This window comes from Entelurus aequoreus, linkage group LG09 (genome assembly GCF_033978785.1).
Source record: "Entelurus aequoreus isolate RoL-2023_Sb linkage group LG09, RoL_Eaeq_v1.1, whole genome shotgun sequence".
NCBI classification, from domain to species: domain Eukaryota; kingdom Metazoa; phylum Chordata; class Actinopteri; order Syngnathiformes; family Syngnathidae; genus Entelurus; species Entelurus aequoreus.
The window spans coordinates 33,032,668-33,057,774 of NC_084739.1; the positions used below are offsets into that span (position 1 = coordinate 33,032,668).

At 41.0% G+C, this 25,107-nt stretch overlaps 1 protein-coding gene across 6 annotated transcripts in view; it reads left to right on the forward strand.

Annotated features, from left to right (window-relative positions):
* fgfr2 (fibroblast growth factor receptor 2) overlaps positions 1 to 25,107 on the forward strand; it is a 63,194-nt gene that overhangs the window by 1,541 nt on the left and 36,546 nt on the right. For 4 of the 6 annotated variants that reach the window (XM_062058618.1, XM_062058617.1, XM_062058616.1 and 1 more), the window contains exons 2-5: positions 419 to 666; positions 15,451 to 15,708; positions 16,026 to 16,100; positions 24,098 to 24,267. In XM_062058618.1, the coding sequence (XP_061914602.1) occupies positions 486 to 666; positions 15,451 to 15,708; positions 16,026 to 16,100; positions 24,098 to 24,267 (684 nt within the window). In that variant the 5' untranslated portion in view covers positions 419 to 485. The remainder of the gene's footprint in view (positions 1 to 418; positions 667 to 15,450; positions 15,709 to 16,025; positions 16,101 to 24,097; positions 24,268 to 25,107) is intronic. The other 2 variants (XM_062058619.1, XM_062058620.1) reach the window with 2 other exon arrangements.

The following is a 25,107-nucleotide window of genomic DNA, read 5'->3' on the forward strand; positions in this document are numbered from 1 at the left end:
CACAGTGTTACTGTTCAAACTGTGTGTAATGTTACAGTGGCCAAAATATACTTGGTAAATAAAATCTCAGCCTTGTTTTTTTTATTTTTTTATTTTTAAGCCTACTACGCTATTGATTTTTAATGTTAATCATTATGGTGGTACTTGGAGAACCAAGGGTTTTCTGAGGTGATGTTTGGTTTAAAAAAAATCCCAGAACCACTGGGTAATGCATTTGTAATTTACCTTGGGTTTAAAATATTTAAGAAGACTGCATCTTACTTAATCGTGTTGTTGTTTGGATGCACTTAATTATACATACGACCAGCTTGTTTGACAACATTGTAAAACCTGCACTTGTGTTGACACTGTATACCTCACTAAAGTCCTAAAGTCATATCACCAATTCACAAACTAATATTTTTTTTTTTATTCACAGATCGGGCGAATTCCACTGTGTGACAGGCGGACCCGGCAGCAGTTGATGGTTGGGCGGACCCCCTCAGATGGGATCAGTGTCCAGGAGGCGGTGGAGAAGGGGGATATGGGGAGCACTGGCAACAAATAACGGGATGGCCTCGTGGGCTTGGCTGCTAGCTGCCGTCCTGCTGTCTCTGCTGACTGTCAGCGTGGCCCGACCGCCCCTAACCACCACCAAGGAGGAGGAAGCCACCCTGGAACCCGAAGGTGAGTAACCGATGCTGGATGGCACATATAGGAAGATGGATCAGGATGTCAGACCCTTTTGTTGGGCTTGTTTTGACAGAGCAGATGGGTGACGGGATCAGAGCCTTCTCAAACATGAGCCACTGAGTTTACTTAGACTATTTAAAATACATCAAATTGTGGATGCCTGTTGTATTTTAGGTTGTACTTGAGAGTGAAAGGCAGGTGGTCTGGTGTCGCTCTCCTGCCCCGTCTGCCTGGAATTAGGCAAAAATGAAAGGGACAACATTTTTATATTGCTATAATCTTAATTGTACTGTATATGAAGGAGGTAAAGTATGTATTTATTTAGTGTTGATCCAAATTGGCATTAGTAGAGGTCTGTGGTCTTGCATTGTTTTTCTTCTTGTCATGGTGTCTGTTGATAAAGTAGTTGTTTAGAGTTTTTGTGTTAAGTAACATTCCAAAGCCTTTTATCCTCTTATGCTAATTGTATGTTTTGACCATCAACAGGTTAAGAATGATTGCTTGTTGTGTTGATGAGAGACTGTCTCATTTTGCTGATGTGTCACAGATAGGTGCCGGTGCTTAAACATTGTCAGAATAGCCACTTAAAAAAATGGATAAGACATACATTTGGTTTAAAAAACATAACTTTTGTGACATGCAAGTCAAACAGAAAAGTCATTTAAATATATAAATTTTATAAAAAAATGATACCCAAATAACTAAATCTGCATTATAAAATGAAATCCAATAAAACCAGCATTAATACCGATCACCAACAATGTTCCAAAACACGACATGCTTTTGTTGTAATGTTGATGTGTTGAATTCCGGGGTTGGTGAATGCACCTCGTTTGCCGTTACTGTGAGTGGCGCATAATGAGGAAGCATTATACGGAGAAATGTGTGTGCGGTGTTGGAACTGAAAATAACTGTTAGCATGTTAAGGTCACCAATAAATATTCTTTAGATTATGTGTGACGACGCTACATTACTTATGACGAAAGTTTCTTGCACTAGGACGTTACTTGCACAATTTTTCTTTCATGCAATTGTTGCGTGTGGCTTCTCAGTCCTAATAACACCCCCCTACGGAGATGTTTGGGATTCCCTTCAGCGCTCTGTGCCCTGCAGCCACGCTACCTACATGTATGGGTGTGTCTATGGGAGTAAAATAGCTATTGCTGGATGAGATTGCATATCAGTGTTGTCTCTGTAGAGCCTGTGTGGCTCTGCTAGTTTGTCTACCTGCTGTAATAGTTGTAGTCGAGCCAGCGTGGTGGTTAAGGCTTTCACAACAGAGCCATTGTTGTCACTGAGGCCTCTGCGGTATCTGTGGGAGCGTGTTTACCTTGTCCAGGCGCGCGCCGATTGCACTGTGATTGAAATAGTCTGACAATGGCACCAAACACTGTCCTTTACATCGGTTCTGTCTCGTTTGCAGATCGGGTTTTTTGCTTTCGTAGAATAAAAGTGGCAGAACTGGAAGATGGCCTGAAAGAGAGTGCAGCTGACAAAAGTCGGTTCATGACTTGGCCCTCGTCCTGCTCTCGCTGCCAAACTTTGTTCTTTAAAAAAACATTCTGAGCAGCAGGGAGACCGACTTCTCCAAATAGTTGAATGCTTAGATATTTAGAGACAGCTAAGTCGAGTCTTTCATGTTGAATACTGACACTGTTTATACTGTTGACTGTGTGGAAAACTATAGTCGCCCTATTGCCACACACTACATGTTTTTTATAAATGTAATGCTTACAGGGTTAGTCCCCTGGTCAAGAGGTTGCAGAAACACAAAGAATGTGATTAAGAGTCTGTAATGTGGGTTACGGCTTCCAAATGACTGAAGTTGTGTAATAGTGAGTGTGTGTCTGAAGATGCAAAAGTTGTTGCGTCTTTCATTACCATTTTGTAACACTGCGCAATCTACATAGTAGGAGGGCAGCTGTAAAAGTATAAAAGTGTCAGTTGAATCACTAATGACATGAAGAATGTGTGTGTGTGTGAGTGAATGTTTGCTTGGGAGAATGAGGGAAGAGCGGGGGTGGGGTGACTGTGTTTTTGACAATAGACCTGAACTCCAAACTAACACCTGAAGTGTTACAAGTCCACAGCAGGAGGCAGATAAATACAATGAAAGCGTTTACCGGTGTAAATTATTACTTAATGGAGTTTACTTTAACACATACATGTCACAAATATCAGCCTTTCACATTCACATCGTATCATCCTTTTTCTGTATGGTTCACTTTTTTTTGAGTCACTTAAAATGCAATCATGCATACACCACCTGGTCAAAACATTAGCTATGCCTGCATACGTCTGTTGCGTTAACATTTGCTATTTACGTTGAAGGTGCACAGTTTAATGTTGATCCAGAGTGGAAGTCTACCTTCTTTTAAGTGTCAAAAGTTTTCATATACAATGTAAAACAATTACCAGGATTTCCCAGCATTTAACAGTTTTATTTCCCAGTAAAATACTGTAATACTGTAACGTTAGAACAAACAACTGTAAAAATTACAATACCCTCATATTTCACAGCAATTAACTAATGTAAATTCAAACCGATTTGTCTCTTTAGGGGTTCTCTAGACTAAGTTGCACACTCTTGTACAGTAGGTAGCAGTTGGCTGTTGAAACAAGGGAGTAATTAACAATACAATAGTGAAGTTACAAATATAGTTGCAACTTTATTGTAATTAACTGTAAAATCACAGCTCTGCAGTTACAAAAATCACACTAAATTACTGTGTATGTTACTGTGAAAGTAATGCAATTAATCACCAGTAATTTGCTGTGAATTTAAAATGAAAATGTTTACAGTGTAGCTCTTTATTGAATCTAATGGATGTGTGCAGGTGTGCCTAATGTTGTATCTGACGAATGAGCATTACTGTTCTGGTAATGTCCCATTAAAACAGCAGTGTAAGGTATAAGGAAGGGCTGATCATTCTAATCTATAGAGAGATATACGTATCACTCAGAGTTAAAGGGGTCAGGTGAGGTTGAGGGCAAGCTTTGATTGTAGGGGTGAAGGGGTAGGGAAAATGAGGAGCTGTTGCCATGGATGTTAGCTGGGGGGCCGGTTCACGAGCCTCTCTCTTTGTCATCGCATAAAAAGCAAAGAATGGATTTGAATGAGAAAGGACGTCAGAAAAAGAGGGAAAGAAAAGTCTGGGATTTTGCTATGTGAGCAGGATTTAAAAGGGATGTGAAGAGAATAAAAGGAAGGAGAGATAATTTGATTTGTTCTGTGTGTGCATGCTGAGATGAGATGGCAGTCATTACATTTGGTCAATGAGAAAATAGGTAAGTAGACTTTGTGATGAACAAGCCTTTCTTCAGAATTAAATCTTTCTACTCCTTTTTGGACATGTTGTAAAGAGAAACTTAAACTATAAAGACCCTAATTATATTTGGGTAGTTATTGCTGTTTTATATTTAGACACTTTCCACTCTGTCCACATCCCCGCTCAGTCTGGGCGTTTGAGGCAGGCCGACAGAAAGACAGGTAGGGAGCCGGAATGGCAAAGAGACACTTTCAGAATTACTCGCCAGGCACTCTTTTTTTTTTTTTTTTTACAACGCAGAGAGAAAAGGAGAAGACCACTTTAATCTATCTCACTGATAGATGATGCATGGACGGCAGGAAGAAAAAGCTGAATGATATTGAGAAAAATTATGTGTGTGTGTGTGTTAGAGAATGGGGAGATTCCCCACCCCCTCCTATGGCGCAGAGGGGGGTGCAGCTTTGCTGAGATGAAAAATCTGTCGTTTCAACTCTTCAACTGAGCACGCACGGTCGCACCTATCTATTTGTTTGTGTCAGTTGTGTGTGCTACATCTATTGATCCTTGCAGTCGTGTTTTTAACCCCAGCCCTTCCTTGGGCTGCTGATGTATTCACAGTATGTTTCAGCCTGCTCACATACGACATAGGTTCCCATGAACAGTCAGGCATGCTGGAAGTGTCAAAATGGTCAGGTCAGCCAGGTCAGAGGTGAGAGCGGGTGTGTGTGTGTGTGTTTGTAGAGGGGATGTTTGGGATGGGGGAAGGAGAAGGTAAAACGGAAAGGGAGGTGAAAGAGAGAAATGGAGGGGCAGCGGGAGGTAGGCTTAATGGAGTGGGACAGATGGACACAGCAGAGATAAGACAAGCAATGAAGGCAGAACTAACACATCAATGCTTTCTTTAATTAAACACACCATTTGGAACCCCACCCCTCCCCCTTATTTGTATTTATTTTCCCCCTTCCCACTCACATCGAATGTACAGTCGCGATCAAAAGTTGACATACACTTGTAAAGAACATAATGTCATGGCTGTCGTGAGTTTCCAATAATTTCTTCAACTCTTATTTTTTTGTGATAGAGTGATTGGAGCACATACTTGTTTGTCACAAAAAACATTCATGAAGTTTTGTTTTTTATGAATTTATTATGAGTCTACTGAAAATGTGACCAAATCTGCTGGGTCAAAAGTATACATACAGCTCTGTTAATATTTAGTTACACGTCCCTTGGCAAGTTTCACTGCAGTAAGGCACTTTTGGTAGCCATCCACAAGCTTCCGGTTGAATTTTCGACCACTCCTCTTGACAAAATTCATGCAGTTCAGCTAAATTTGTTGGTTTTCTGACATGGACTTATTTCTTCAGCATTGTCCACACGTTTAAGTCAGGACTTTGAGAAGGCCATTCTAAAACTTTAATTCTAGCCTGATTTAGCCATTCCTTTACCACTTTTGACGTGTGTTTGGGGTCATTGTCCTGTTGGAACACCCAACTGCGCCCAAGACCCAACCTCTGGGCTGATGATTTTAGGTTGTCCTGAATAATTTGGAGGTAATCCTCTTTTTTCATTGTCCCATTTACTATCTGTAGAGCACCAGTTCCATTGGCAACAAAACAGGTCCAGAGCATAATACTACCACCACCATGCTTGACGATATGACAGTGTTCCTGGGATTAAAGGCCTCACCTTTTCTCCTCCAAGCATATGGGTATTGTGGCCAAACAGCTCAATTTTTGTTTCATCTGACATCACATGGACAAAGATAAGACCTTCTGGAGGAAAGTTCTGTGGTCATTATGTTCTTTACAAGTGTATGTCAACTTTTGATCACGACTGTATGCAACATAGAATTTTTAAGGTCAAACACAATCCATTCTGATGCTGGGTGACATTTTGTTTGGATGTCGAAAAAAACGTTTCCCATAGGAAACATTGAAAATAGAACTAATCTGTCCCAGAGTCAAACTGTCACCATCGTGAAATATTTGACATTTGTACTGACAGTCTTTGAACATTGTTGACTGTCCTACAACTTACATGATAAATATACAAGGTCCCTTCAGCAACGATCTAACTTTTTAGTGTTCTTATTTCTTTACTTCATTTTCAACTTCTCACAGAAAAAAGGTTAACTATTGTAAAACCGGAAATCTACAAAACACTGTCTGGTACTTTGTCAATACATAAGTGACAATGCATAGTAAGGGTAGTATTGAATTTGCTCCTTCACAGGATTTATTCTTCTATTGACATCCATTGTCATGACGGCTAAGTAAAAAGCAAAAAGTGCAGTCAGTCATTTGATGCTGTCTGAACTCAGCTTTCTTTTGAGGTACACTGAGGTATTGTGTAAATATCACATAATGCTGTACATGACTGTTTGTATAAAAAAAAAAACTGTACAACTTTTGTCTACACATTAGTTAGAATTGTACAACCTTAAGGGGACATGAGTTTGGATTTTTATTTGTGTTTGTTAGTGTTGATGTAACGTATGGTAACACCCAGGTAGTTTTTCTTGTACTTTATTTGTGGTGGTCTGCCTTTAATACATTTGGACTGCCACAAATAGATTTGGCTTTACCTGTTAGGTGACAGTATGAATTGTAACGTCACTTCTTGACAGAGCTCATACACACCTGATCTGCCAGAGAATAAAAAGACTAAGTAGGAGTATCAGTGTTGCCAACTTAGTGAGTATTCAGACCCCTTTTGCCCAGACTTTTTTCCTGTGTTGGATAACACTGCACCTTTTCCAGTGAACAATGTCACCCAGTTGTGTCCAAAGTGTATTTGCAGACTGTGGCTTGTTTTTTTTGGTCCATGCTACGTGTTAGAAATAAGATGGAATAGGGCTGGGCGATATGGCCTTTTATTAATATCTCTATATTTTTAAGCCATGTCACGATACACAATATACATCTTGATATTTTGCCTTAGCCTTGAATTAAAGGCCTACTGAAAGCCACTACTACCGACCACGCAGTCTGATAGTTTATACTGTATATCAATGATGAAATCTTAACATTGCAACACATGCCAATACGGCCGGGTTAACTTATAAAGTGCAATTTTAAATTTCCCGCTAAACTTCCGGTTCGAAACGCCTCTGAGGGTTGACGTATGCGCGTGGCGTCAATCATTGAAACGGAAGTATTCGGACACCATTGAAGTCAATACGAAATAGCTCTGTTTTCATCTCATTATTCCACAGTATTCTGGACATCTGTGTTGGTGAATCTGTTGCAATTTGTTCATTGCATTATGGAGAAAGAAGCTGAGCAAGCAAAGAAGAAAGTTGTCGGTGCGAAGTGTCTATTTTGCGAGGGAAGTCAGCAACAACACGTACACAGCCGGCGCTTCTTTGTTTACATTCCCGAAAGATGCAGTCAAGATGGAAGAACTCGGACAACAGAGACTCTTACCAGGAGGACTTTGATTTGGATACACAGTTGCGATAACGTGAGTACACAGCTGCACTTCCAAACATTTGATCGCTTGCTATAACTAGCTCGAGCTAGTAGCTAGGAGCTAGGAGCTAGCATTAGGATTAATTTGTGGCATATTAAATATAAGCCTGGTTGTGTTGTGGCTAATAGAGTATATATATGTCTTGTGTTTATTTATTGTTGTAGTCATTCCCAGCTGAATATCAGGTCCCACCCGCGCGCTTCCAAACATTTGATTGCTTGCCCTTACGTGCGTGTCATGTACGTAACTTTGATTAAATATATAAGCTTTATGAACCTTGGGTTAGGTGAACGGTTGTTTGGGCTGAGTGAGTGTGTGTGTTATGCAGGTGTTTGAATTGTATTGGCGGGTTATATATACGGGATCCCGTCCATTTTACCCGCTCGAGCTATAACTAGCTCGAGCTAGTAGCTAGTAGCTAGGAGCTAGGAGCTAGCATAACAAACACCTAGGTGTTTTTATGCGGGATTAATTTGTGGCATATTAAATATAAGCCTGGTTGTGTTGTGGCTAATATAGTATATATATGTCTTGTGTTTATTTACTGTTGTAGTCATTCCCAGCTGAATATCAGGTCCCACCCGCACGCTTCCAAACATTTGATTGCTTGCCAGTACGTGCGTGTCATGTACGTAACTTTGATTAAATATATAAGCTTCATGAACCTTGGGTTAGGTGAACGGTTGTTTGGGCTGAGTGAGTGTGTGTGTTGTGCAGGTGTTTGAATTGTATTGGCGGGTTATATATACAGGATCCCGTCCATATTACCCGCTCGAGCTATAACTAGCTCGAGCTAGTAGCTAGGAGCTAGCATAACAAACACCTAGGTGTTTTTATGCGGGATTAATTTGTGGCATATTAAATATAAGCCTGGTTGTGTTGTGGCTAATAGAGTATATATATATTTCTTGTGTTTATTTACTGTTGTAGTCATTTCCAGCTGAATATCAGGTCACCCCCGGCTCTCACAGCATCTTCCACTCCCCACTAGTCCTTCACTTGCACTTTCCTCATTTAAAAATATTTCATCCTCGCTCAAATTAATGGGGAAATCGTCGCTTTCTCGGTCCGAATCTCTCTCACTTCATGCGGCCATCATTGTAAACAATAGGGAACTTTGCGTATATGTTCAATTGACTACGTCACGCTACTTCCGGTAGGGGCAATCCTTTTTTTATCAGATACCAAAAGTTGCGATCTTTATCGTCGTTGTTCTATACTAAATCCTTTCAGCAAAAATATGGCAATATCGCGAAATGATCAAGTATGACACATAGAATAGATCTGCTATCCCCGTTTAAATAAAAAAAAATAATTTCAGTAGGCCTTTAACACTTGATGCATATAATCACAGCAGTATGATGATTCTATGTGTCTACATTAAAACATTCTTGTTCATACTGCATTAATATATGCTCATTTTAAACTTTCATGCAGAGAGGGAAACCACAATTAAGTCAATTTACCAATACTGTGTTTATTAAACAGTTATTAAGCAGTGGCACAAACATTCATGTAATGTCAAAACAGAAAGTGCAAGATTGTCAGAGACATTTTCAAACAAGCTATTAGTGCACTTTTGTGCATGATGTCACTAAGATGACATATCAAAACAACACTAAATTAAAGTGCACTTTTTGTACAGAACGCAACTACAATAGTTTAAAACAAAGTGCACTGTTGTGCATGATGTCACACAATATATTTCAATAACTGTCAAATAAAAATTAGCTGCATGATATGAAATCAAATGGTTTATGTCCTTCGCTATGTGGTAGGTTCCTGCGGACGTTATCTCCTTCTGTTGTTGACTCATTTTTTCATATGGTGTTGATCTGGAAATGGTTGCTTCAGCATTTTGTTGGAGATGTTGACATGCGGAGTTTCAAGCACTCTTCATTCTCTAGCGGGTGACTTTTCAAATGATGCTACAAATTAGCAGTATGTGCTACTTTTTGTAGCAACGCTTTTGCCGCATACTTGTTCGACATCTTCCCGCTTGAAGCCAAACCACCGCCAGACGATGGACCCCGTGCTGTTTTTCTTAGGAATTCATTCCTCCTTCATTTGTTACCAGATTTGCACCTTCTTTCTCTTGTATTACCACTCGCACCACTCCGCTAGCATCACAGCTAATGTTACCCATGCTGCTACCTCTCTGCTCAGCGAGGGCGTATGACGTGACAGTATGTGACGTATGTAAGAAGGTGCGCTTGTTTTAAGTCTCTGTGAGAAGGAGAGTCAAGAAAGAGTGAAAAAAGCCTGTAGTGTAATGCCCGCAGCTAAAAGCAACTGCGTGAGAACATATAGTCGAATATCACGATATAGTCATTTTTTATACCACAGAGACAAACCCGTGATATATCGAGTATATCGGTATATCGCCCAGCCCTAAGATGGAATAATAATTGCAAAAGGAGATAATGTATTGAGAAACGCTAAAATTACACAAAAACCTAGTAATAATTAGGGATCTGCTGATTAATTGGCCACCCATTAGTATTGGATGATTTTTGGGAGAAAGTATTTGATCGGCCACTTAATGCCAATCACAAACGCTGATACGCTGACAAACGGCTAACAGCTAAGTAAGCGTCTCCATACACACTGTGAAGCTGCTCCCTTAAACTAATAGTAATCACCTCCATTACGACAAATAGACTGCATTTCTTAGTACATTATGTATCTCTATCAATTTGCATTATCATTGGAGGACGAGGCTAAACATGTCACACATCAAGAGAGAGCCAAGAGCAGGCATGGGTACACCCTGGACACGTCGCCACCTCATCGCAGGGCCAACACACATAGTAAGCAGCTATTACTATGAAATTAACAACTAGATTGATAAGAGTTTAGAGAAAGGATGATATAACAACACATACAGTAAGAGTAGGATTAAATTGATCCATAAGCTGGTGGTGTTGATATTTACAATAGTATCAGTACATGATCAATACGAGAGTGATCAGATCTATATTTTCATTTTCTCAAAATATTTTTGTTGTTGTTTTTGTTAACGTTTAGAAACTCGGGAAATAATTCCCTTAACACAGGAGGACATTGAGTGTACAAAACATAACTTTAAAACGTAATAGATAGTAGTTTTTGCTTTTGTTTAGTTATTGTGTAGGATTGTTCCGACCGGATATTTATTTATTTATAAATTTTTTATGGTGAGTACTATTGACAGCGTAAAACGGCCATGTCAGCAAGCTGAGGGCTCCTGGTTCGATCCCCGGCTTCCGCCATATTAATCACGGCCGTTGTATCATTGAGCAAGACATTTCACCCGTGGTTAGGGCCTTGCATGGCAGCTCCCGCCATCGATGTGTGAATGTGTGTGTGTGTGTGTGGATGGGTGACTGTGGAAAAAGTGTCAAATCTTCATTTGCCCAAAACTATTCGTCTCCGTTGTCTGTTATCAAGTCTGCTATGATTAAAGCACACTCGCGTTTGTTTCTTTTTTTTTATTAGGATTTTAAAGATGATAAAAAAACGGCTTGAAGATGCGACTAATAGGAGTCACCGTTGTAGCCTTTCATGCTCTCTAACACAACTCCACAACCCTCTATCAACGTTTTGTATACACACTGCAAGTATATATATATATAATGTAGTAACAGACACGTTCGTAACAATATGAAAAGTATGTTCAATATTTACCGTACATTGATCATTTTATTCAATGCCGGTACTGACTTTTTCCACGCATTGATTTCTGTTTTCATAGCATCGCACTGACTTCAAATGTGTTTTCCTACTTCCGGAAACAAAACTTTTGTGTGTGTTCTAATCATGGTAGACTTGGTAACAAACAACAAAGATGACTATTTTTGGACAAATGAGGATTCACAACCTTATCTTTTTGAACCTGAATTAATGGAGGATGAACTGCTGCTTCTAGAAGAGAGCACGAAGAAGAGTGTGAATTGTTGGAGCAGACGGATGTTGAGAGAGTGAGGTGAAAGCGACTCGATGCTGCAAAGGGGGAATTTGGAGACCAGCTATTTCAATATAAATGACGTGCCTACCCCAAATAAACCATAACAAACATACACCGGCCAGCTGGACTAAAGAGACAACTGTCCATCGAGTGAGTCACACTTTATATTGATCATGATTTACGCAGACCATCGTGCGTGTATATCACAGGATACGCTGTCTGGCTAGCTGTGTATAAACAAAACTTGAAATGTGGGCTAATACTTGACAGATATTAATAGTAAAATGATTGTTCATGTTTTTCAGTCAGCACAGATTGGTGTCTTAGCGCCTTGTGTTGTGCATTACAAACTCAAACGCTTTTTGTGTTGACGTATAAACTAGCTTATATCTTGCCGTAGCTAGCTTTTACGGCTAATACCAAAGCACGCCAATGTTTAACTACAATATAAAAAGAGTTCCTCAGTGTTCGCTCTTACAATAACAATGTCGCTACAGTTTGGTTATTATACAGGTTACGGAATGTGAATTAAGTATTCCTGACGGTTTTTGAATGCATTTTAAAGTGATTTAGAGGTAGAATTGATTGCTCCCATTAGCTGCATTGCTAGCTACCTAGAGCGAGGCAATTTTTACATGTTGGAATGCATAAAAAAACAAAACTTTTTGGCCTCTTGTCTCTCATAATGATTGTGAACGATAGGCAAAACTCCACAAAAATTGCAGTTCCCCTTTAAAGTGATTTAGCGGCAGAATGGATTGCTACCATCAGCTGCATTCCAAGCCACCAAGAACAAGACAATTTTTGCATAATACAATGCAAAAAAAATAACCCTTTTGTCTTCTTGTTCATTAGGATTGTAAGCGATATACAAAATTCCCCCAAAAAAGTGCAGTTCCCCTGTAAAGCGTATTGTAAAATGTAACACAGGCTGCAGTATATTCTACCCTCCCTGAATTTTGGAATTTAGTTTGCCAAATTTGTAAACAGTCCTTTGAATTAAAGATGGAAAACAACTTGAGGAGTTTATTGACATTCTCCACAATGAAATCACTGTAAAACTATGCAGATAAAGGAAAGTACATCGATATACACATGAAGTACACATACATGTAGGAAATAAAGTAACATTATTAATCCAGTATAAATAAACTGAAAAAACCCAACACAATTAAACAGGAGGAAGGTTGGCTCTAAAGCTGCCAGCTTAAAAGAGACCTGCACTTATTTTTTTTGTTGAACATTTTCTATTGTTTACAATCCTTATGAGAGGACAAACTTTTTTTTTTTTTGGCATTTCTATTTTGTAATAATCTGCTCATTCTAGGTGTCTAGCAATGCAGCCAATTAGAAACAATCCATATTGCATTCAAATCACTTTGAGAATGCTTTCAAAAACTGCCAACAATACTTCAATTTACGTTGCGTAACCTGTATAATAACCAAGCTGTAGCGACATTGTTATTTGACTGTTTATGTAGCGTAGTAACACATTGCCTTGTGACGACATGCTACAGGATTAGCCATAAAATAGGTACAGCAACAGGTAAACTAGCTTCCTGCGTCAGCAGCTGAATGGCTTTTGCGTTTGTAATGGACAATACAATGCGATAGGACACCAATCTATACCATACCAGTATTGACTGAAAAACATGAACAATCATATTACAGTATCTGTAAAGTATTAGCCCACATTTCATGTTTTGTTTGTACAACTAGCTCGACAGCTTATCTACTTTAGCTGTGCGGTGATGTGCTGCATGTATCATGACCAATATTATAGTGACTTACTCGGTGGACAGTTGTCTGTTTGGTCTCGCCGGCCGGGTACGTTTCCAGTTGATCTTGGGCCATTTATGTTGGCATAGCTTTGCTCCAAGTTCCATATTTGGAGCGTCTAGTCACGCTGACCTCATTCTCTCGGCTTCCGTCTGCTCCGACGTTTCGCTTTCTCTTTGTGGTCGCAATAAAATGAATAAATAAAAAATAAGCAGCAGTACATCCATTTCAGGTTGAAAAGGATAAAGTTGTGAATTTGTCCAAAAATAGTCGTCTTCCTTGTCTGTTGCCAAGTCTGCCATGATTACAACACACTTGCGTTTGTTTCCGGAAGTAAGAACACACATTTACACATTTGCTGCTGGAAGTTGAAAGTGGGCTGCTGTGGAAACTGAAATAAATGCACTGAGAAAATAAGTTGCGGTATTGCTTAAAATGACCAAAATCGGGTAAATATTGTAAATATTACATATTGTTTTGAAAGTGTCTGTTACTACATTATATATATATTTGAAAGTGTCTGTTACTACATTATATATATATATATATATATATATATATATATATATATATATATATATATATATATATATATATATATATATATATATATATATATATATATATATAACATGTTGATGGAGGGTTTTATAGTTGTTTTAGAGGGCTGTGCGGTGAAGGTTACAATGGTGACTCCCATTAGCCGCATCTTGCAAGACTTTTTATCATCTTTAAAGTCTTAAACAAAACACAGACGTTTGTTCTTGTCTCTCATAACGATTGTGAATGATAGACAACATTTCACCAAAAATGCAGTGCCCCTCGGATGCTAACATACAATGGACAAGCTTATAGACAGGCTAATGAAAATTAGCAGGGCTGATCGCAGGGTACATATATAAACACACAATCATTCACAATCTAAAATTGTTAAAGTAAAGATGGAGGGCTAAGCGTGGAAAAGTGCTGTAAAGTGTGAGGCAGATCCAATTATTTATCGAAAGAGCTCCACCCGCTTATCAGACCACACATGCAGCTCAAGGTGGGGGAGGGAGGGGTTAATTATTTCCAAATCAAATGAAAGAGAGAGAGAAAAATACAATACAGGAACTGTACCTGTGTGTATTTACTCGCCCAGGGGGAACATTCAGAGGCATGCACACATACCTTCACCGCTGGCTTGCAGCAGAATTTCCCTTCCTGTTGAGGTTAGAACGTGTATACATTATACTTAACACACATATACACACAGCCAGACATAATGTGGGTGCAATGTAGTTAAAAGGTGTATTAAGGCACAGGAAAGGCAAGGAGTGGCACAGCCTCCATAATTATACATGTCGACCTGTTGCCAAATGCTGAAAATATACATTTATCCCTGTGCAATTCCATTACCCAATTTTCCCTTTTCCTTCTGCTTTCCCTGTGGACTTATGTACATTTTTGTGCTATAGTGCGCAATTTGTTTCAAGTTTTACAGCTGTAAAGGGTTTTAAAGAATTATATTTGAGCATATCCATTATTCCGATATATCGAAGTACAGACAACGTTTTGAAAACAAAGAAGCCATGCCACTGATAGTTTTCAGTGTCTAGACAGACAGAAACAAAGAAAAGCTTCCCTAAAACAACAAAACAGAGCACCCCATCCTTCCTTCTTCTTCCTGACAATTTCCATCACAAACCTTTCTGTCTGCTTCTTTACTCTTATAGGTACATTAATGGGGTTATATTACCTCTTTTTAGGCTGTCTGTCCGCCAGTTCTACTCACCCATACTCGTATGCGCACACACACACACACACACACACACACACACACACACACACACACACACACACACACACACACACACACACACACACACACACACTGCTTGGCGTCTAAGCAAAAGTTAATTGGGTTAAGAGGCTTTTTCTCAAAACCCAATATCCAGTTACTACCTGCTGACAATGCATTTTATTAATATATATTTTTTACTCTACAAATAGCTTTGGCTTTTAACTGCATGTTCTCCACCCGTAAATGCTAATCACACTGTGCACTTTGTTTTGGTACGGCTGGTATTTTCTAAGGGCTCCATTTCAAATGACTCACTGGGATTTTGTGGGTATGTCATGCTGGTGTTTAGGAAACATGGCTTTTTCTGTTTTTTTCACTGCCTGCATAAGTTGATGGAAGTGCATCCAGTTGGTGGTGTTGTGGTGTTTTTGTTTCTTACACTTTGGCTTGTTTCTTCCTCTCCCACCTCTGCATCCTTTTCATCCATCATCTCCCCCCCTTCTCCTTTTCCTCCACCATTCGCTCTCCAGACGCATCGAACAAATACCAAATATCTAAGCCCACGGTGTGCTCAGTGCACCCGGGGGAGGTTCTGAAGCTGAACTGCCCTCTGCCGTCAACGGGGATCATCACCTGGACCAAAGATGGCAGCTCTCTGGGCAGCAACAACCGCACACTGATAGAACAGGAGGTGCTGCAGATCCGTGATGCCACGTCCAAGGATTCGGGCCTGTACGCCTGCACCAGCGTGGGCAAAGACGCGGTCTGCTTCATAGTCAATGTCACAGGTGAGTCAGGGACTAGACGAGAAGGGACAGGATTTGAGAGTTTTGACGCATAGACTTTGAATTCAAAAAGTGTCCAAGGAGTGGATTCCTTCTTGGGGTTCGGTTGGTACTGACAACGTGTTGCTGTCAGTCTCTGTGTGTATCATCACTACACTTTCACAATAGCATCGGACAAAAGCTATTAAATACAATTTCCCACTGAAGAATATCCTTCAACTCTACCAAATTGCAATGTGGCTGCATACATATGACAATATGTGTGTGCAGAAGTCCACAGCCTGAGTAAGGGTGGCGGTAACCCTAGTTACTCTGTGCAGATGCCATCTCGTCGGGGGATGATGAAGACGATACAGAGCGATCAGAAGACACAGGGGCAGACGGAGAACAGCTGAGTGAGTATGGAAGGGACAAATTACTTATACTCCCATCCACTAACTACTGTTAGTGCTTAAATGGCCAAGTTGTTGTTAGCAGGTTCCTTTACTTTAAAAGCTCTGGGTTGTTCGGTATAGCGGTACTAATAAAGTACAGCGGTGCTAATTAATTAAAAAAGGTACTATACTGTCTTTGAAAATACCGGTAGTTTTATTTAATCTGTATGCTGTCGTACGGCGGGGACATACAAAGCCGAGGCGCATGTTAAGTGTGTCAACACGCACACACAGAACACATACAAGCAGTAACAATGTGGAGAGGAAGAATGGTAAAAGTGGCAATTTTTCTGGTTAGTAAAGAGTGCGTGAAGCGCAATATGGAGGTATTTGGATTTAAAAAATAACAATAACGGTGAAGCTTTGAACATGAACGCTCCATGCTCCAACAGGTCTGTTTTCTTGCTGCCCCGCAGTCCCCTTTAGGGTTTAGGGTTAGGGTTAAATTAGGCCTCTGTACCGTATTCAACTTTTCATATATTGAAAAGTAAAGAAAGGTGACATCAATCTCCTTTATTATTGTTGTTTTTTGAGTGTCCTGACCTGTTCCCACTAAGACATTTCATTGTATTATTTTGAAGTAAAAAAATCGACCGCCCCAACCCAATGCGAGTAGAACAAAGTGGCGCTAAGCCGATTATAATTTTAAAACTGTTCGAATCAAATGACTACATATTGTTTCTATACTCAACGAAAGCAATATTGGCAGTGTTTTATTGCTGTAGTTCATACTGTAGGATCATGGTTAAGGAAAGACAGTGACTTGAGCCGCCTAATTCTACTGGGATTTAAAATGAGCAGAAGTTTGTAACACCAAAACGTGTGCACCCACTTAACTGCTGACCATTCTTGTCTAGACTTATGCTGGGCGTGTGTGTGAGTGTGAGATGCTCCAGGGAATACAGAGATTCCTGACATTCCATTAGGTAGACAGGCCTCATGGACCCATCCAGCAAGCCAGTCAGTCAGCTGGGCTCATCTATTATAGAAGAGACCCACGTGGACCCAGTTACTCACCTGATGAGCTTGTGTATTTGAATGTGTGTGTGCACAAGAAGGGAAAGTTTTATCTACGTGTGTCTGTGCTAGTAATATGTTTACGGAGCCAAACACACACACACACACATACACACACACCCACGCCCACGCAATGTCCACATACACACTCTCAAAAATGGACTGAAGAGAAGATGAGGGGTTCCACGTCTTGTTAAAATTCTCCACACGCACCACGCTATACCATCAGTGCTCCTCCGCCTCTATTCTCGGACTCACCATAGTTGCCTGATAACCATTTAAAATAGGGAGGAAACCCAGCAAGAACACAGTAGAGGGGAAAATGAAAATAATTATGTTGGTAATAAACCACAAGTAATGTTGTTGTTCCATAACATGCATTGTCTTGCTATGTGGTGTTGAATATTCATAAATGGGATTATTTATTAAACAAATTAGCGAGAGGATGGTGGAGGCAAGATAAGGGTGTTTTTTTTGGACAAAAAAACGTTTTCTCTGAGCGTAGTATGACGCTTAGGCCCCAAGTTGAGGCCTGAAGCAGAGTGTGAGCTTGTAGGCATGGTAAGAATGGGCCTGTATTATTGTTGTTGTTTTTGTTGTTCATGGCTTTTAATTATATCTGGAAAATCATGAAAAGTTTATTCATTTCACTCAATAAGTAAGATTGCGCAAAAAATCTTGGTCTCAGAAAGACATAAAAGGAGAGTTTTTCTGGTTAGCAGTTGTAGTCTTAGAGGAGACATGCGGAGCCTCTTCACTTGAGGGAAAGTGCGGGTGGCTCACGCTGATGTCATAAAGAAGGCAATGAGCTACACATTTGTTACAATTTCTCTTGTTGACAACAATCCTCATTATGGTTTACATTTGCTGTTGGTGGGTCTTCCATTTAAATACATCTGCATACTGTTTTAAAAGAATAGCCAATATTTTTTTCTCAGACACTGTTGAAAATGTGAGCAAAATAAATGTTGTGCAGGAAGTTAATACAGCAATTCAAACAAAACTACATTTCCCAAATTTTTGTGCTTCATTTCTTGGATGAATAGAAACCCACTTTAACAGCACATTTGAACACTATTTGGAGTAGATTAAGAATATTTCCTAAAAGATGAAAACAGAAGCAAACTTTTCATGTGGCAGATACTTGTTTTTCACCCAAGATTACCCATAGGTTTGACTTGAAACGGTACTGTGGATGGTTTTTTCCCATATTTCCAGATTGTACAGTAGTGATTTGTGCAGCCTGACCAGATATGGGATATGACAACACTGAATTTCTACTTTGGAACAGTGACTTAGCTCTCAGGAGGACTATATGAAAGAAAAAAAAGGTTGACTCATAGTCCAGGAGTTAGATAACCTCTGCTCACCCCGAGCCATCATAGGATAACCAGCCATGACTGTGGCTCCAGATGCATGGCGCATCAGGGTAACAGGGGGTCCTGGGCGCCACAGCAGTTGGCCACTTCATCTGGTGAGAGGTTGGAGGGTCATCTCGTTTGATGTTCTGCCCCTCCGAATGGAGGGCATGGGAAACAGCAGCGCTCACCTTTCATGTCTCAGCCTCATCCTCTAACCTGGCTGCCACTTTAGGGTCAAAGGTCATTTCGGAGAGCCAGGCTTGCAATGTGACAGTCTTCACCTAATCGGAGTGCTGACAAGGAGAGTGGAATTGAAGACAGTGAGGGGTGAAGATACAGAGGAAGAGCGATACAGATAGTGAGGGTGAAGGGATTTCAGAGGAACGACTAATTATAGTTTGAGCACTGAGCATACACTGTATGCACCTATCCAGGAAGGAAGAATGCTGTTTACTGACTGTACTATCCAAGTATGTGCTTCTTGTCTGGGTGTAGATGCCAGAAAAAAAATATGATAGTACGCAGACTGGACAGGCTCTAGAGAGTAAATATTCTCCTGGGCCATAAACATATGTTTGACGGCAGTTGTGGACTTATTAGTGGGAATTCCCTCTGTTGCTTGTCTGCTATACAAGAGAGGAAGTGATGGCGTGGTAGGCCGTTTACGTTGTTGTTCAACTTTCTCTTTCCCTCTCAGTCCCATATGCTTTGGTAATCACGACACCAGGTGCAGGGAGAAAGTGGCGGGTGGGGTGCTGGGAGGAAACTCCAGCTGTCTAAAAGACAAAAATGGGGGAAAACAAACACAACACAGCAAATCTGTCAGATTTCATTGAAAGTGTTTGGTCGTCAATCTGAACTAATGGGCTCTTTTTTGGTAACTTCTGTTTTGGTCTCTGACAGCACATAATGGTTTTCCAAGGGTGATAAGCATCCGTACTCCTGCTGTCTGCATCGTGCCAAGTGACGGGCAGATAAACATGGGAGCTATGGGAATTGGAGGAAGTCAAGAGAGAAAGAAAAGCTGCTAAGTTGAATGAGATGAAATTGAATGTGATGGTCCAGTAACCCTCTTGGCAACGCCCATTCCCCCTTAGAGGCAATGTTTTTTCCTACTCTGTAACACAGAGTGGAACTTTCAGGAAAAGACTGTGTTTTTGTTCAACTGTGCAGCTCTGTGTGGTTTTATTCCGACAGTGGGTCATTTAGTGTTGTCAGGATGGGTGTCTGGGAGTGTTCTTTGTTGGCTGGCATACTCCAAGGTCCTGAAGCGTTAGCATTGAGGACATTTTTCAATCAATCAATCAATCAATGTTTATTTATATAGCCCTAAATCACAAGTGTCTCAAACGGCTGTACAAGCCACAACGACATCCTCGGTACAGAGCCCACATACGGGCAAGGAAAACTCACCCCAGTGGGACGTCAATGTGAATGACTATGAGAAACCTTGGAGAGGACCGCATATGTGAGTAACCCCCCCGCCCCCTCTAGGGGAGACCGAAAGCAATGGATGTCGAGTGGGTCTGACATAATATTGTGAAAGTCCAACACATCAGCGAGAGTCCAGTCCATGGTGGGGCCAGCAGGAACCATCCCGAGCGGAGACGGATCAGCAGCGTAGAGATGTCCCCATCCGATGAACAGGCTAGCGGTCCACCCCGGAGCAGAGTAGAAAAGAAAAGAAAAGAAACGGCAGATCAACTGGTCTAAAAAGGGAGTCTATTTAAAGGCTAAAGTATACAAATGAGTTTTAAGATGAGACTTAAATGCTTCTACTGAGGTAGCATCTCTAACTTTTACCGGGAGGGCATTCCATAATATTGGAGCCCGAATAGAAAACGCTCTATAGCCCGCAGACTTTTTTTGGGCTCTGGGAATCACTAATAAGCCGGAGTTCTTTGAACGCAGATTTCTTGCCGGGACATATGGTACAATACAATCGGCAAGATAGGCAGGAGCCTGACCGTGTAGTATTTTATACGTAAGTAGTAAAACCTTAAAGTCGCATCTCAGGTGCACAGGAAGCCAGTGCAGGTGAGCCAGTATAGGCGTAATATGATCAAACTTTCTTGTTTTTGTCAAAAGTCTAGCAGCCGCATTTTGTACCATCTGTAATCTTTTAATGCTAGACATAGGGAGGCCCGAAAATAAAACGTTACAATAATCGAGACGAGATGTAACGAACGCATGGATAATGATCTCAGCATCGTTTGTGGACAAAATGGAACGAATTTTAGCGATATTACGGAGATGAAAGAAGGCCGTTTTAGTAACACTCTTAATGTGTGACTCAAACGAGAGAGTTGGGTCGAAGATAATATCTAGATTCTTTACCGAGTCGCCTTGTTTGATTGTTTGGTTGTCAAATGTTAAGGTGGTATTATTAAATAGATGTCGGTGTTGAGCAGGACCGATAATCAGCATTTCCGTTTTCTTAGCGTTGAGTTCCAAAAAGTTAGCGGACATCCATTGTTTAATTTCATTAAGACACGCCTCCAGCTGACTACAATCCGGCGTGTTGGTCAGCTTTAGGGGCATGTAGAGTTGGGTGTCATCCGCATAACAGTGAAAGCTAACACCGTATTTGCATATGATGTCACCTAGCGGCAGCATGTAAATACTAAAGAGTGCAGGGCCAAGAACCGAACCCTGGGGAACTCCGCACGTTACCTTAACATAGTCCGAGGTCACATTGTTATGGGAGACACACTGCATCCTGTCAGTAAGATAAGAGTTAAACCAAGACAAGGCTAAGTCTGACATCCCAATACGCGTTTTGATACGCTCTAATAAAATATTATGATCAACAGTATCGAAAGCGGCGCTAAGATCAAGAAGCAGCAACATAGATGACGCATCAGAATCCAGCGTTAGCAATAGATCATTAGTCATTTTTGCGAGGGCTGTCTCCGTAGAGTGATTTGCCCTGAAACCGGATTGAAAAGGTTCACAGAGATTGTTAGGCGCTAAGTGTTCATTTAGCTGCTGTGCGACAATTTTTTTGAGGATTTTCGAGATAAACGGAAGGTGGGACACCGGCCGGTAGTTCACCATGAGGTCAGGATTGAGGTTAGGTCTTTTGAGTAGAGGATGAATAACCGCTTTTTTGAATGCTAGGGGAACAGTACCAGAGGAAAGTGATAAGTTTATAATATTTAACACTGATGGACCTAATAAAACAAAAAGCTCCTTGATAAGTTTCCCAGGAATTGGGTCAAGTAAACATGTTGTTTGTTTTGTCCCATTTACACATTTTAACAATTCCTCCAATGTTATTTCATCAAAGAGGGAGAAACTATTTTGGAGGGCAGTGTCCGTCGTATATACAGTCGTATCTGTGTTAATAGAACCCAGTTGTAGCTGAGATGCATTGTCTTTAATCTCTTTTCTAATGACTTCAATTTTCTTATTAAAGAAATTCATAAAGTCATCTGCTGAGTGGGTGGAGCTACTGGGAGGAGTCCCTTGTTGGGTTAGCGATGCTACTGTACTAAACAAAAATGTAGGATCATTTTTGTTGAGGTGGATGAGATTTGAGTAATATTTAGCTTTAGCTGAGGTAAGCATGCATTTATAAGTTATTAAACTATCACTCCATGCTTTAATGATAAATGATAAATGGGTTATGCTTGTATAGCGCTTTTCTACCTTCAAGGTACTCAAAGCGCTTTGACAGTATTTCCACATTCACCCATTCACACACACATTCACACACTGATGGCGGGAGCTGCCATGCAAGGCGCTAACTAGCAGCCATCAGAGGCAAAGGGTGAAGTGTCTTGCCCAAGGACACAACGGACGTGACTAGGAAGGTAGAAGGTGGGAATTGAACCCCAGTAACCAGCAACACTCCGATTGCTGGCACAGCCGCTTGATGGAAAACCTCAAGTTTAGTCGCACGCCATTTGCGTTCCAGCTTTCTACATGATACTTTCTGGGCTTTAGTTTCTTCTGTAAACCATGGGGTACGCCTTTTAGGGGCCCTTTTTAGCTTTAGCGGTGCTACACTATCAATGGTGTCGCGCAGGGCGTCGTTAAAGTTGTTAGTGAGGTTATCAATAGAGCCCACATAATTTGGGAATGGTGCCATTACCGAAGGCAGTAGGTCAGGAAGAGTCGTCGTTGTGGCAGCATTAATGTTGCGGCTGCTATAGTAGTTATTATTATTATTATTAGTTTGTTGACAATGAGTCAGAACTTCGAATTTTATAAGGTAATGATCGGACATTACTTTAGTGTACGGGAGTATCGTAACTTTGGAGGTGGTGACACCCCTGACGAGCACTAGATCTATCGTATTACCGTTGCGATGCGTGGGTTCATTTATTATTTGTGTAAGACCACAGCTATCAATTATAGTCTGGAGCGCCACGCATGGAGGGTCCGATGGGGTATTCATATGGATGTTAAAGTCTCCCATTATGATTATATTGTCGGCGTGCGTCACTAGATCAGCAACGAACTCTGAAAATTCATTGATAAAGTCCGAATAGGGCCCTGGGGGGCGGTAGATGACAGCCAGGTGTAGAGGCAGCAGTGTGACAAACCTCACAGTAAGCACCTCAAACGAGTTATATTTATTATTTAGGTCCGAGGTAAGGCTAAAGTTTTTGTTGTATATTAGTGCAACACCCCCACCCCTTTTAATGGGACGGGCAATATGCGTTCCCGTATAGCCAGGAGGAGACGCCTCACCCAGCGCAAAAAATTTGTCTGGTTTGAGCCAGGTCTCGGCTAGACCAACGACATCAAGATTGTTGTCTCTAATGACTTCATTAACTAATAACGTTTTGGAAGACGTTTAAAAAGCCCATATTATAGGTAGTGGGCTGTTTTGAGGAGTTTTTGTTGAAAGTATCCGTAGTAGCAATATTAATAATGTTACGTTTATTATGCGTAGTGCACTTTAAATAATTTCGACCATATCTAGGAATTTATATGACAGGAATTTTTAGATTGTTTGCCACCTCAGTAAAATGCATGTCCACCTCTGACGCAGAAAAAACATTATGTGAGTTGTATATTATTCTAAGAGAATTGCTATGTGTGCAGGGATTATCCAGCCTGGCGCTGGCTAGTTCTAGCTTAACAGACACCTTATTAGCGCTTCTTTGTGGATTAGCATTTAGCTTTTTCGTTAGCCCCGCTAACAACAACGCCTTTAGCTTTGTTGTTAGCCCCGCCCGACACCCCCGCTTCTGCTTCCGAGCTTACCGCTTACGTCTCTTTCGTTGACGGTCTCCGCTGGTAGTGGACGCCGCTGCTTCAAAGGCCACTGCTGGATGTAGCTCGCGAAGAATTCCCAAGCTAGCGAGTAGGTCCACCGTACACGCATCTTTCAGCCCAAAATGGCCCGATCTCTCCACATCCAGAATCGTAAGTCGGTCGTAAGTGATCACGGAGTGAACACGCTGTGAGCCAGCCATGAAATAGACTGAATTGAGGGGTATTTTTGCCAAATCGGTCTACACTTCCAGGAGCGCTCGCAAGAAGCTGCCGCCATGTAGCGCCGCCATCTTGGAATTTTTTTTTAGGAATTTTAGCCGAACTGAACACAAACTGCTTTGTGTTTTGTAGGTTCCCCGTACTGGACTTCGTCGGCTAAAATGGAAAAGAAGCTGCATGCGGTTCCAGCTGCCAACACAGTCAAGTTCCGCTGTGCTGCAGGAGGCAACCCCCGACCAAAGCTAAGTTGGCTTAAAAACAGCAGGCCTTTCCGCCAGGAGGACCGCATGGGAGGTTATAAGGTAAAACAAACACTAACAAATCTGACTTTTAAGAATCTCAGATGTCACACTTCTTAATCTCTGTGCTACAAATAATTCCAGCTATTAATGATTGTGCACGTCACAGGTGTCAAAGTCTTTTTTTGTAATGATAATGATTACCATTCTTTCTTCTCATTTTCACGCTTTGCTTGCGACACGAGGGCAGTGTTTCTGGTGTGTAATTGGAATTGCTCATCCTTGAGCCGCTTCTCACCAGGATACTTTGCAGAGTCTCTGACTGTAACTATTAGAGAGCCAGGCGTGGGACCTAAGGGTTAAATACACCCCACAGACAGTAAAGAAAAATGAGGTTGAGTCAGGGTTGAGATGAGACTGCTGAGGTAACTCAAATTAGGGAAAACAGGTCCCACTCGCTTTTGGTATGTCTATGACTGCAGTGTCTAATTCTATTATTACGTGTGATTCACTAAATAGTTAATTATTAATCTGTAGGAGGTTTCTGTTGATCCTGCATGTGACAAAGCAACTGTGTGTAATTGTAAGATTAGAATGAAGTTAACAATTGTGGCTCAGATAGTAGCGCAGCCGTCCAGTAACTTGAGGGCTCCTGGTTCGAATCCAGCTTCTGCCATCCTAGTCACGGCCAGTGTGTCCTTGGGAAGGACTTTTTACCCACCTTTCTCCCAGCGCCGCTCACACTGGTGTATGAATGTGCATGAATGTTTGATGTAGGTGCAAATTGACAGTCACGCATCCGTCAGTCTACCCCGTCAGTCTACCCCAGGGCAGCTGCGGCTACAAATGTAGCTCATTACCATCAAAGTGTGACTGTGGAGTGAAAAACTGATGGGTTCTCAG